The sequence below is a fragment of the Balaenoptera ricei genome, chromosome 18 (assembly GCF_028023285.1).
Source record: "Balaenoptera ricei isolate mBalRic1 chromosome 18, mBalRic1.hap2, whole genome shotgun sequence".
Lineage (NCBI taxonomy): Eukaryota > Metazoa > Chordata > Mammalia > Artiodactyla > Balaenopteridae > Balaenoptera > Balaenoptera ricei.
In genome coordinates this window covers 82,128,059-82,141,405 of record NC_082656.1, presented here as the reverse complement: position 1 = coordinate 82,141,405, position 13,347 = coordinate 82,128,059, and the positions used below count along the sequence as shown (strand labels likewise).

General features: G+C 53.1%; 1 protein-coding gene across 8 annotated transcripts in view; it reads right to left on the bottom strand.

The window, feature by feature from the left end:
- ARHGEF7 (Rho guanine nucleotide exchange factor 7) overlaps positions 1–13,347 on the bottom strand; it is a 129,122-nt gene that overhangs the window by 63,258 nt on the left and 52,517 nt on the right. For 4 of the 8 annotated variants that reach the window (XM_059903249.1, XM_059903251.1, XM_059903253.1 and 1 more), the window contains exons 3-6: positions 9,773–9,857; positions 9,108–9,164; positions 6,329–6,459; positions 429–630 (exon numbers count right to left, since the gene is read on the bottom strand). The exons of 2 other annotated variants lie outside the window; for them this stretch is intronic. In XM_059903249.1, the coding sequence (XP_059759232.1) occupies positions 429–630; positions 6,329–6,459; positions 9,108–9,164; positions 9,773–9,857 (475 nt within the window). The remainder of the gene's footprint in view (positions 1–428; positions 631–6,328; positions 6,460–9,107; positions 9,165–9,772; positions 9,858–13,347) is intronic. 2 more of the 8 variants (XM_059903250.1, XM_059903252.1) reach the window with 1 other exon arrangement.

Genomic DNA, 13,347 nt, shown 5'->3' with positions numbered 1-13,347 from the left:
AATTGCAGAAAACCTAAGGAACGCGATGCATTTTAAAATGCTATTATTAGCACAAAGAAAAGGACAGAAATTACTTAACTGTGCGTGACGGGCAAAAGCACCCACAGTCAGAAACTCAACACAGCCCGCATGACAGAGCGAACTCCCAGTCCTGACGCTAGCCCTACAAAAGGGCGATATATTTTACCTTACATAAAAGTGTAACCACAAAAATAAAAACTAACAGATTTGAGATGTTTCTCCTTACAAGTGGAACATAAGAGAGTAAGTCTCTACTTTAAAGCGCAGCCCTTTCCCCAGCGCGGGGGCAAACACCGCTCCCCCTCGCAGAGAGAAAGCGGGAGCCCGACCCCGCCCGGGACGGGGGGCCAAGTGCGGGAGCGCCCCGAGCACGTGCCCCGCCCCCTGCTCCCCCGCCGGCCACTCACCGCTGGGCTTGATCTCGCGCACGTAGTTGCTGGGGAACCAGCCGGTCCTGCCGCTGTGCGTGCCCTCCCACCAGCCCCCTTCCTCCACCCGCGTGACGTGGATGACGTCGCCTTTCGCAAAGGACAGCTCGTCTTCATTCGTCTGCTGGAAGTTAAACTTGGCTCTTACGACCAGCTGATTGTTGCTATTATCCGTCATGTCCTGAAAAGGGGAGAAGGGAGGAGACGTCACGAAGGACACACGTTCTGCAGCGTTACGACAGGAACAGATTTTGCTTTTGGACAAACGGAGCATAACCACCCCGTTCACAGGGCAGAGGGACGCCTGGACACACCCAAGTCCCCACGGCCCTGTCCACCGCGCCAGGTCCAGTACCGGAGGAAACGCTCAACGGCTGCGAAGGTCTCACTCCTGCCAGCGTTGTGCCTACGTGAACGGAGACACACTTTCACATACATTTACACACTACACACTTCTGTACAGTTTGCAACAAGTTAATACACTGCGACCATTTTCCCAGCAGTCCTTAATTACTGCAGTCTTAACTAACTGCTTAATATTACACTGTACGGCAGTGCCATTAGTTACTTAACCAAGTCTCCAACTAGACTTGAGACCGTGTCTAGTTGTTTTCTACTGCAAAACAAGGCTGCATCAGAACTGTCTGCACATGTCTTTGCACACGCCCGTAAATGAGCCGATACGTTAAATTCAGGTCAGAGAACACGGATGATGACACATTTTAAATCTTAACGCCCATTTCTAAGTTGCCCTCCAAAAAGCTCCCACAGACCAGTGCCAAGCGACATTCCCGCCAGCAGCGTCTAAGACATCTGACTGCTTCAAACACTCACCAACACTGGATATTGCCAAACCGACAGGAAGAAAGGGTACCTCATTTTAACTTGCATCTTTCTCAGAGATTAAGCCTAACTGCACATCTCTGAAAAGTGGGCAGAGGAAGGCAGACTGGCTAGAATGTCTTTTTGTCTCCATCTATTCCAGACCGGGTGCTGGAGAGGCCTGCAACCTGGAACTGCCAACGGAAGTCAACAGACAAAAATCCCCAAGCAGAGTCTGCTCTCCTGGCCAGAGGGGCGGGAAAGGGACAGCACATGGGCCACTCAGTCAGCACCCGGGTGTCCAAGGGGACCAGGCAGGACGTCCCGTGGCCCACCAAGCCCCAGAGCTCCGCCAGCACCGGTGACATCGGCCAAGATGAGGCTGGGAGTCCAGCGTCCAGTCCCCCCAGGTGGCAGCAGGCAGCCCCATCTGCCCACACAGGTGTCCCCTGCCCTCCACCCAGCCTCGGCGGGGAGCCAGGCCCAGCGTCTCCCCGACCCCCGTCCAGCAGCACTCTCAGGGGTCCAAGAGAAACCCCAGTGACCCCAGGTCAATGAGTCTGACCCGACACCACTGCAAGGAAACCAAGCTGTCCCCAGAACCACAGCCTACCACCCTTGGCCAGGACCGCCACACAAAACCCCACCAGCCAGGGCTGCAGCCTAAGACGCGAGATCTCAGCAGGATCCAGCATCTTCCAACACACTCTCCAAAGTGTCTAGGATAGAACTGAAGACACCCCTTATTCCAAGAACAGGGAAGATCGGAGCCTGACTGAGAACAGACGTGGATCCCAACACTAAGATGAAGCTCTCTCAAAACAGACAAAATAGAAAATCCCAGAAATGAAACAGAACCTATAAAATCTACTCAAACCGACAGAGTGAAAAAAAATTAAGAGAGCCCCAGGGACTTGGGGGAAATGACAAAGATCTGAGATTGGAACCATCGAAGTCTTGGAGGAGAAAGGACAGAGGTGAAAAGGAGTCTAAGAAATATGGCTAAAAATGTCCCAAATGTGACAAAAGACACAAACACACAGAGTCAAGAAGCTGAGTGAACCCCAAACAGGATACACCTAAAGAAATCTGGACCAAGTCACACCGTAACTAAACTTCAGAAAACTAAAGACAAAAAAACTTCCGTATTAGGACAAAAAAGACATCTGCGGATATGCAAGATCTGAAAAACTTTACCTCCCCTGCACCCTTGCTCAAGAAGTTAGTATAAGATGCACTCCTCCAAAACAGGGAATTAACCACGAAAAAAATGAAGACAGAGAAAGACATGGAGGAAGCCGACTCGGGTCAGAGGAGTCTGCAGGTGATGAAGGAAGCACAGAGGCGGCAGCTGCCACATCCTGGCTGCAACCAAGAGACCCTCCAGCGGCCAGAAGACCACCAGCGTCCCCCAGGAAGAGGAAACTGAAAAACCCTAACACGTCTGAATGCGCAAAGACGAGATTCTTCCAATAAAGGCAAAAGACCAGACTATAATCTGCACAAGGTGCACAGAAAACTAAAGAGGCAACAGAAGGTCGTCAGGAAAGAACAGCCCCAGCTCACGGTGGCCCCGCTGTGAGTCTGGGTCATGCTGATGTTGCACTAACACCCACCCAACGAAGCCACTGCAGGACTCAGCCACGGGGAAGGGGGGCCCAGAAGCACCCGTGAAGCTAAGGCCCAGGGGCAGTGGAAGAGCCCTGAGGCCCCCTGCCACTGTGGGACGTCCACAGTGGCAACACTGTGGTATTTAAAAAAAACCAAAAACCAACCTTTATATAAGGCATTTTATTTAGAGAGACACAGGCAAATGCCTAAAGAACCAACAGAAAAAACGGGAAGTGGTCGTCTCTACTGATTTTCTTCTAACAGCAAGTCTTGGAGGACTACCTGAGTCTTTAAACTAGGTGCGTGCGTCCCTAAACAAGATGAGAAAGATAAGGCACAAACACAGCGCTCAGGCAGAACTTCGAGAAGAGGAGCTGACATAACGCCTAAAACAGTTCACGTGCATTTACCTATTTACATGTTTACACGTGAACTGCTATAAATCATGTTTATTTAATAATTCAAATTAATACATTAAATATTTGCCTAATGAATTAAACGTTTAATGCATACTTCACATTTAATACTTAGAATATTCGATAAAACAATCTCTCATCCACATTTGGCAGGAACCCTCCGGCTGACCCCTGTCCCCTCAAATGCGGGGTGGCAGGGGCACCGGAGCGGTGAAGGCCGGACAGGGCTCACGTCACAGCCGGGACACGGCACACGCTGCCCTCGCTCTGGTCAGAGAAACACGACCCGCTCATACGCTGTGTCAGGTTCTCTCTCTCTGCAGACCACTGTCATCACTCATCAGCCGTCTACTCTGATCTCCAAGACATTCTCCTTTTTGTGACTTCCCCTGGCTTTGCAGAGCCGATTCGGGTGACAAATTCCAATAACGGAACATGACGCGTAACAAACACACGTGCAGAGCAGGCCCCTAAGGAGGTCAAACTGCCCCGGGAGCCCTGCTGTCGGCCTGTCTGTCCCCCCCACTGCTGGGCGCACGCCGGCCGGCATGCAAGTGGCACGCGGGGCTCCCGTCAGCATGCTGCCGAGGCGGTGACCTACGCTCTCCCCACAGCTGCAGGCCAGGCCAAGAGCAGGGACGCCTTCCCCACTCCAGAAAGGGACACTCCACCAAGGACAGGACAGGGCGACGTCTGCGCAGGGCCAGGCGGCCAGTCTGGACCCCTTCACTTCTGACGCCACAGGTTCCCAGCTGTGGAGCATGGCCTACACTGAAGGATGGGCTCTAGGAGCGCTGCGAGCGGGCGCGGGCCCAGGCGGGGTGAGGACCACGCACCAGGCAGACAGCCCAGCCCTCCTCACGGGGGGCTGCCGCCACGGCTGCTGCTGCCCCGGGAGGCTGGAAAGGGTGTATTCAGTCACTAGCTTACCGCCTCAGCTCTTTTCCTCCCCTTTTCTAAAAGCTCCCCTGAAACGAGGGGCGGAGAAATCGTTATTCTCTTTTTTTTTTTTTTTTATAAATTTATTTATTTTATTCTTGGCTGTGTTGGGTCTTTGTTGCTGTGCGCGGGCTTTCCCTAGTTGTGGCGAGCAGGGGCTACTCTTCATTGCGGTGCGTGGGCTTCTCACTGCGGTGGCTTCTCTTGTTGTGGAGCACGGGCTCTAGGTGCGCAGGTTTCAGTAGTTGTGGCACGTGGGCTCAGTAGTTGTGGCTCACGGGCTCTAGAGCGCAGGCTCAGTAGTTGTGGTGCACGGGCTTAGTCGCTCCGCAGCATGTGGGATCTTCCCGGACCAGGGCTCGAACCCGTGTCCCCTGCAGTGGCAGGCGGATTCCTAACCACTGCGCTGCCAGAGAAGTCCGAAATCGTTATTCTTACCTAGCAGGTCAAGAGGAGTCTCACCGCGTTCGCCTCATGAGCGGCTCACCGGGTCCACGGCACAGGCAAGGTGGCTGGGGCTTTTTAGTTCTGGTGTAACTTAAACTTTCTCTCACTAATGAAACACCAATGCTATACTTACCGTAATCTCAGCAACATTCATCACAACAGAACATTTAACTTTATTTCACTAAAATTATTCCTTTGCAATCCATTCCTCATTTACTCAAAAACAAAAGAAACAAAAAAACCGACGACAACTGCCACAAGTGAATGGGTCAGACAGCAAATATTTCTTTGTCCAAAGCTTGTTGATTTTTCTTGCATTTTCCTTGTGTATTTCATAAAGCTAATTGAAACTATTTTTCAAGTGGTCTGGGCATCTCCCCTTGCTTTGGACCACAGAGCTCGCAATGGGACCCTTTAAGTCCGTCCAGCCTCACGGGGTGGCCGTGAGGGTCACACGAGTCAGTCCAGGTGAGACACCGAACCAGCCAGAGCTGGCACAGAGAAAAAACGCTCAAGGTGTGTTGTGTTGTTCACAAGGCCTGAAACAGGGCAATGGGACTTCTCAGAGAGGAAGAACAGTCACAGTCACACAGCAGGGAGAGTTAGTTTGAGTTCAAAAAGTTCAAGAACACATAAAAATTATATCCCTTCTACAGCTCTCCGTTTTTACCGCTGCTTCGTGACCAAATTCAAATTAACTTCTCTCTACAACACGCAGCTCCAACGAGGTTAACTTCCGTTTCCGAGGATCACACCAGCTTACTGGGCAATATTCTCTTGTGGTAAAGTAGAGAGCGGTGGTCTCTGAAGACTCCAGGAGGGTCGGTTCTCTTCAGACTCACAGGACGAGATCACTGATTCTCTAACATACAATAATTTACTAAAGTGTCGCATGAAGCAAAGTCACAGCACCGGCTGATCGAGCTGAGGACCAGGCCGCCATCCGGTCCAGAGCGGGCTCGGCTGTCCGTCAGGCGGACACTGGCCCCGGCTGGTGGATGGGGCGGCCTCTCCCCACGGTCTCTGCTCGGCCCTGTACTTCACCTTCCCAGGTCCTCATGTCCACGCCTGTGCTCGCAGCCTGTCTCCTGGCGATCTACAAATGGGTTTTCCTCACTTTCCAGGAGGACTGTTCATCTCAGGTGGCTTCCCCACCTCACCAGCACCGTTATAAGGGAGCCCCTCCACAACCCGCATCCTGACTCAGTAGGGTGCTGTCACGCTTTCATAAAGAGAAAAAACCCCTCTAGGTCCTTCGGCTTTCAGCCATTTTCTTCATCATCTAAGTACTAGATATGGATTTCTTATTCCCAAACTTCTGTACCTTTGTGCAGAGTAGGTAAGAAAATATGATGCAAGTGACCAGGAAAACATTTTAAAGCTCACATCCCTCCAGATAAACAGATCTATATCTTAAACTAGAGTGCCCCAAATACACAAATTTCTTAGAAGCTGCCATGAAGCGGGGCACGCGGATAATCTGGTGATGGGCAAACGCCAGGCCCGAGAACAGGAGCGACGGCAGCAAAGGCAAACCACCTCTGGCTGAGCAACTCCCCGGAGGCCCGTGTGCCCCCCCAGACATGCTGCACACGCCCGGCTCCCAACACACTCCCATCCTCAGGGACCAACTCTCACACTTACCAAACTCCGATACTGGCCCTGGAACAGTCTTGAAGTCCGACCGTGCGAAGGCTGGGGTCCCAGGGAGTCGAAAGACTTGATCCGGTGAGAGGAGGGCCGGGCACACACGGAGTCACTTCCCAGGCCGATGTCTGCAAGGTCGTCACAGGGGCAGAGCGAGCTGAGTCCCCTGGCACTGCACCCACACCCCGCACCGGGCTCCGAGGGTCGGGGGGCCACCCGCGCAGGAGACCAGGAGCAGAGTCCCCGCCACGGGACCGAACGACCGCACGCGCCCCGGGCACCTTCCCGGGAATTAACTGAACATAACTATTTAGCAGTCCTTCTCTTGCTAAGTTCCGAGTTTACAACGTGCTTCATAACTGTTTCAGTACTTTCTCCTCACCTGGAAACAAGAAGCCTCTCACGCTCGACTCCTGAGCAGAGCACCACCCAGACTCCCCCACGTGCCCACCGCACGCCCGCTCCTCCAGGATCACTCTTTGCGCAGTGGGCGAGCCGCAAGCGCGATCGTGCCAGAGACGGAAAAGACTCTCTTACTTGAAACAAACAGACCCCCTGGCACTTTCCAGCCAGAAAGGCCCTTCTGAGGATGATGCCCTCGGCACGACAGCAGGTACGCTTCACTCACCTCACAAGGCTGTGAAAGGACCAGAGACCACACAGCACTAAAGGCTCAGATCTGTCTCTCGAGTCGCTGCAGGATCACACACCCAACTCAGGCCACCAGCACGTAAATGTCAGCAGCCCACTTCGCAGAAGCGGTGTGATTTTTTAAAAAATGAGGCCACGAGAGCGTTTTCTAGGGAAATCACTGTTTTGAGATGCACGCGCCTAGCAATTTCCTAAAGCTATGTGGGGGACCTTCTATAAAAATGTCCTGAAACTGGGGGTCTCCGGGTCCTCTTTCTCTGGCAGATCCCTCTGGATTGGCTTACACAGCGTCTTATGAAATTCTGAATTAGGTACCAACAGCTGAAAGTCTGGGGACTTCCCAGGGAAACCGGCACTTCCAGCTGTTCTTGAAGCACCGGGGTTCTGGCGCCTCTGGCTCTGCGCTCCCTGACTGACCCAGAGCTGAGCAGGGCGCACGCGGGCAGAGCAACCGCTGCCCTCTGCCCCCCTCGCTCCTCCACGCTGCCTGCCGGGCTCCACGGACCTGGCGTCCGGGACCCCTGCCCTAAAGCCACCTTGACGTCTCAGTGTGGAAGCCCCTCCAATTCTCAGGCCCTGCTCAGCGCTGGCAGTAAGGGCCAGCGTCTGCTCCCGCCGTGTGGCAGAGGCCTGGCAACTGCGGGCACAAACAGTGCCCAGAGGACAGGCGTGAAGAAGCTGCCCGGTGGCTGCCTGCCGTACCCAGGGAGTGTTTAGGGTCCCTTCCTTCCCCACCTCCCATCTCTCCTCCGTCCAAGTAAAAGGCAAGTATTCCTCCACACGCCTGGAGAACACAAAGGGTCTCCCTGAAGTGCCGGAAGCAGAGGAAAGACGGTGACGGGCTTCCCCAACAATGACCGTGGAGTCAGCAGGTGCACCCGTCTTACACTTGTCTCAGCCCCTACAGCCGACGGCTGAAAAGGCACCGTCACCTCCTTCACGCTGACTTCAGAAACACAAATGAAGAGCGGTAGCCAACAAATACAGAGGCAAAAAGTTCTCTTCCTCTGAGAAGGCTCAGTCCTCTTGTTTAAAAGCTGAAGAGAAAAGCACCAGGTTTATTTCAGAACCTCCCAACAGGGCTTTGTAAAGAACAGCGCTACGTGCTCTGCGGCCAGGGTATGTCCAATGATGTCAAGAACATACGAGAAACACTTCTGCACCAGATGGGGGTGGGAACGACGGTAACACGTGCCCGGAAGGTACAGCTCCCGGCCTGTGTCCACGCTTTCCGTGGCTCGCGGGGCTCCGCCTCGATCACCGAGGGTCTCGCGGCCCGGTGGACGGAGCGAAGCCGCCCTCGTCGCTCCCCCTCACCTTCCGACCCACCTGAACTTACACACCCAGGGCGAGAGCAAACCTGCCATCTCCCGCCCGCGGCCTCACACGTGGGGACCGCGTCTGCCAAAGCCGCTCTCGCCCCAGCTGCCAGAGAGCGAGCTCAGCGGAGGGCAGTGCGTGTCAAACTGCGGCCCAGACGCGGGCGAAGTGCTGCAGGCGGGCCGGGGCCGGGGAGGGGCCCGCGCTGCACCCGCCGCCTGCACGCGCCCTTCCCTGTGAAGCCGTCATCGACTGCCAACGCTTCGACCGTGGCGGGCTGGCTCCTTTATTACCTGTCTGCTCACGTGAGGTCTATCACTGCTCCACGGAGGGATCGAGGAGGCAGCACAAGCTTGACAAAAGGCCACACGCCTCCCGTCTGGACGGTGCGATGGCTGCATGTACTTATGTCCGCCTTGATGCCCCCCACTGCTCCGCCCCCTCTCGCCCTCCTCCTGGACTTGGACCCTCACGCTTTCCTACACTCGCTCACTGGGGTCCTAATTTAGCGTGTCCCCAGGTGCTGTCACCTCAACAGGCCTAGACATTCTCAACGTCAAGCCCGAAGTCAAGCTATGCAAAGGGAAGCCGTGCCCGGGACGGCGGGCAGCGCAGGCTGCCCTGGGCGCACGTCCCCAAGCGCGGGCAGCGGGGCAGCGCCCAGACAGCCCTCCCAGCAAACGAACGGCGTGAGGGGCCCCGCAGGCGGTTCCTGCAGCCCCGAGCGTTCCGACCCCATCCCTTCCCCACACGGTGAGGAAGGGTCGGGGCGAAATGAGAGGAGACCCTGACAAGAGAAACTTACTTTTTCTGATGAAAAGAGACGAATCAAGGGCTAACTGCCCCTCCCAGGGATCTGAAACTACAGTCCATAAAGGTAAGTTGAAAACAAAAATGACTTTAAAACAAAAGAGCCTCTAAGCCCTTCCGGTGCCTCAGGCAGCCTCCAGGCCCGAGCTAGCCCCACAGGAGCGCATACAGACCTCGCTGTCCTCTCCACGGTCAGGGAGCCCACCTCTCTCTAGAGGTGCGACTGGGGCTCGAACCCGCAGCCCACAGAGCCCAGGTGCCCTCGTCACCCTCAGGAAACCTGGTCCAGGTAGGTGTTTACTATAGAGGCCAGCTCACTGGCCGCACCTCAAAAACAGGCACTAGATCTGAGCTTTAATCAGCATGAACTTAATAAACCTCCAGAGCAAGGTGCTTCAAGCTCCAGGACAGGCCATGAGTAGCCCCTGCGAACGAGGCACTCCCCTCTGCTGTACTTCTCCCTCTGCCCACGGGAAGGGAAGCACTGATATCTACCAGGACCTCAAGAGGACTCTGCTCGCAGCACAAGTGACGACCAAGAATTTAATGCACTCCTTTTTTAAATTCAGTAACGTTCATTCTGCCTCACTAACACAAAAGCCACAGGTTTTTGCCCCTTCTTTCTTCCCCTCCCCTCAAGTTCCGTAAAAAGAGACTTACCTGCTGTTACTTTATTTAGAGTCACTAAGGAGCTGAGGACCTTGTTGAAATTCTGCCCCTGATACAAATCGTTTGCATCAAATGTCTGAAAGGGAAAAGTGAACAAGCAGAATTAGCAGAGTCCGGTGTTGGGCAGGCCTGCGCAGCAAGAGGAAGACAGTAGTAGGCTTCGCAGGTGAGACCCCAGCGAGGCGGCACACCTGGGAGCTCGGCTTCCGGTGGGAGCGGGAGGCCGGGCCAGACTCCCTTCCTGGGGCCGCTCTGGGCCTGAGTCCAGCTTCCCAACCACCACGTCCCCACCCTGCCGCACCCTGCTGCATAACCTGGGGCGCTGCTGGCACTCCGTGAGGGCTCCTCTCCTTAGACGGAGGCTGAGGCCTCAGGGCAGGCCTACTACAGACTTCCTCTCCCGGCCACAGCCGACGCCAAAACCAACAGCAGCAAAAGGGAAACGCAGACACCAGAGAGGACACGAGAGGGAAGGAAGGGAAGGCAGGAGAGGCCGACTCCAGAAGTGGGGGGGCGGGGACACCGCCCCCCTCCGGGCAGAGCACGAGGCCAGACCGGGACCGTCTGGTCTGCATCGCTGCGATCTCGGCCGCCTAGAGACTGGGGACGCGCCCAAGCTCGTCCCCTCCCCGCCCACCTTCCAACACCCAAGAGCTGAGAGACGCTGCGCGTCAGGCGGCCTAGACACAGCGCGGCTGAGCCGCGATGCGCGCAAACACGCGCGCTGCAACAAACACGTCTCACTCCCAAACACCGTCTGAAGGCCACATACACCTTCTGATCACTGAATAACTCCTGCCCTCCCCCCAAAAATTTAACAGCCAAATCGTCCACAGCTCTGTGCCAGAAAAATTGTGAAAAAATTTCTTTGAGATGCAATTAACATAAAGATGTGTTTAGACGCCCAAATGAAAACTGCGTTAACATTCTTCAAAGGTTCTCTCACTGGGGCAAAAATGAACTATGGTGACCAGTCATCCCAGGAATGACTTCCTCTGCAGGTCGCCTGTCACCTCTCCCCCGACTCGGCGGTTCCTCTATCTCACACCCTGCCAGGAACCCCCGCTTCTCCTCTTCCTGCCTCTCCCACCCGCTGCACAGCTAACTCTTACTCATCCGGCTCCCGCCAGCCTCACCCCCCCAACTAAACTCAGCAGGGCCCAGCCAGGCTCCCGGCACATTCATTGCCGCAATCTTACGGTCTGTGTGTGCACGCTGCCCTAGACCGTGAAATCTACACAAGCAGACCTCACAACACCCAACATCCAGAAAATGGCCAGCACACAGTAAAAACGCAAATGTTTGCTGAATGGGTAACAAGGCACCAATCCACCCAGCCACCCACCCCGTGGCACTGAATGTCACTGTGGGACAGACACATAAAGAGCAGCTGAGAAGAGCCATTCCAAATCTAAAGAACCACTGCTGTCTTCCACAGAAGTCTTCAGTCTTAATTTCTGAGATGAGTAAAAATCATCATGAGGTATGTCTATTTAAACACGAACAAGAGAGAGACAAATCCAGAAGTTGGAAAACCACCTCCAGGAAGGAGGCCATCAAATCCAAGTCAAGAGAGGAGCTGCAAACACAGAGCTGGGAAGGGAGCCGTAAACACAGACACCCAAGCCCTCTGTGGATGTCACTCATGCATTTCTCATCTGATGCAGCAAAAAATAAAACAATTCATGATGCCAGATCCTGCCTGTAAAAAAGAGTATCCCCTTAGAACAGTCTTTAGAATCACCTTATAGTACAGACTTTAACTCATTTGTTCTGATATCTATTATTTAAAAAGAAATTCCAAGTCAAATGAGAGCATGATCTAGGCTGATATATCCAGCTACATTTTGTAATGGGTTGGTTGCATTTTTTAACAAAAGTATGACCCTCAATAGGCCTCGGCTTCCTTCTGTGCAGGAAATAAAAGTGCCTTCTCTCATAAAAGGTGGGCAGATGATCTCAGCTCTCAAGTTCTAATTCTAGAGCTTGGAAAATTCAAATTGTGGTATTCTGCAAAAAAGAAATATACATGAAACATCTACTAACCTTCATCGTGGTGAGGCGGAGAGTCACAAAACCCAGAAAAACAGGATGTTGAAAACTGAAGTTTCCTGTTATTCCAGAACTATATATCTTTCTTACTTGGATACCAGGAAGCATGTGGTTGGCTGCAACGGCCCACCAATGGGCTCCCAAGTGACATCAGAACTTAAGTGCATTCACACACACACCACATTTCTTAACAGGAAGCTACACAATGAGATGAGACAAACGCTTGCCACTGAGAGGGAAAAAATGCACATTCTGAGTTAATAAAATGTTTTGACTAAGGTGCTTCTCTAGAGAAAGAAAATGGACTACTTCCTGAAATAGAAATCTATTCAACAAAAAGCAAAAACAGAAAAATCTTAGGGTACAGAGAAAGTCTGTACTGTGGGAATAGAGGAAAGTCTCATGAATAGGGCACACAGTTACCCCGCGGCGCTCATGCTTAGGAGATAAGCCTGCCCCTCCCGTGGACCTGCCATTCGGGCTGAGGGCACACACGCCCACCCTCCACGCCCCTCGGGTCCACGCTCCCACGCCTTTCCTCAGGGGGTTCTCAGGAGGGGCCCCACGTTAGGATCTCCCAGGACCTTAGAAAACCAAGACACTCAAGCCACATCCCATACTAATTATCAACAAATTAGAATCTCCATGGAAAGGACCCCGAATCAGAATGTGAACACCTGCCAGGTGATTCCACGCAGCCAAGGGTGAGAAGCACCTCCCTGGAGAGACAGGGAAGGTGTCAGGAACCCTCTCCCCAGGCAAGCTCGCCCCCTCACACCCATGACCATCCCTTATAAGCACAGAGAAGAGGGAACACATACCATGAAGATCTCGGAATCTACCCAACTGGGAACGTGTATTTCCAAAAACTCACCCTCACTTTTACATTTAAGTGAATTAAAGGTACAGTAGACTAATCCAATATTCTCAAACTTATCCTACCAGTTTTCTGCCAAAAAAAACTCATAATATTAAATGTATTAGTTATAGTTCATTTTTAATATCTTACTTTCAAAAGAAACAATACTATGTAATGAAATACAGTACCAAACCATGTGGAAACCAAGCTAGAAGGGACCCAGAATATTTAAAGTGGGACATAAAAATACTTTCTGAGAAGTGTCTGTCGTCACCCACAAAGGGGAGCGAGGTTGGGATGAGCTGGGAAGGAGGGAGACAGTCCTTCCGAGCTTGAAGGCTGCCCCCCCACCCCGTGGTTACGGCCCTACACCATGTACTGAAGCCCTCTGGGCCTCGGCTTCGCATCCACGAGACGGGAACGAGGAACGGACAAAGGCCTGAGGATGAGGATGCCAGTGACGGGAGGCAGCACCGTGCCAATGCCCCACGAGTTCAAAAATGAGTGAAATTACAAATACTCAATCTTGTACACCAAACCTCAAGGTCTCCTGAAAAAACTGACCCACTGATAACTACGTTCTACCAAGGAAAATTCTCTTTTGCTATAATACAAACAACTACAAAACAAAACAAAGAAAGCTCCCTCAAGGTGG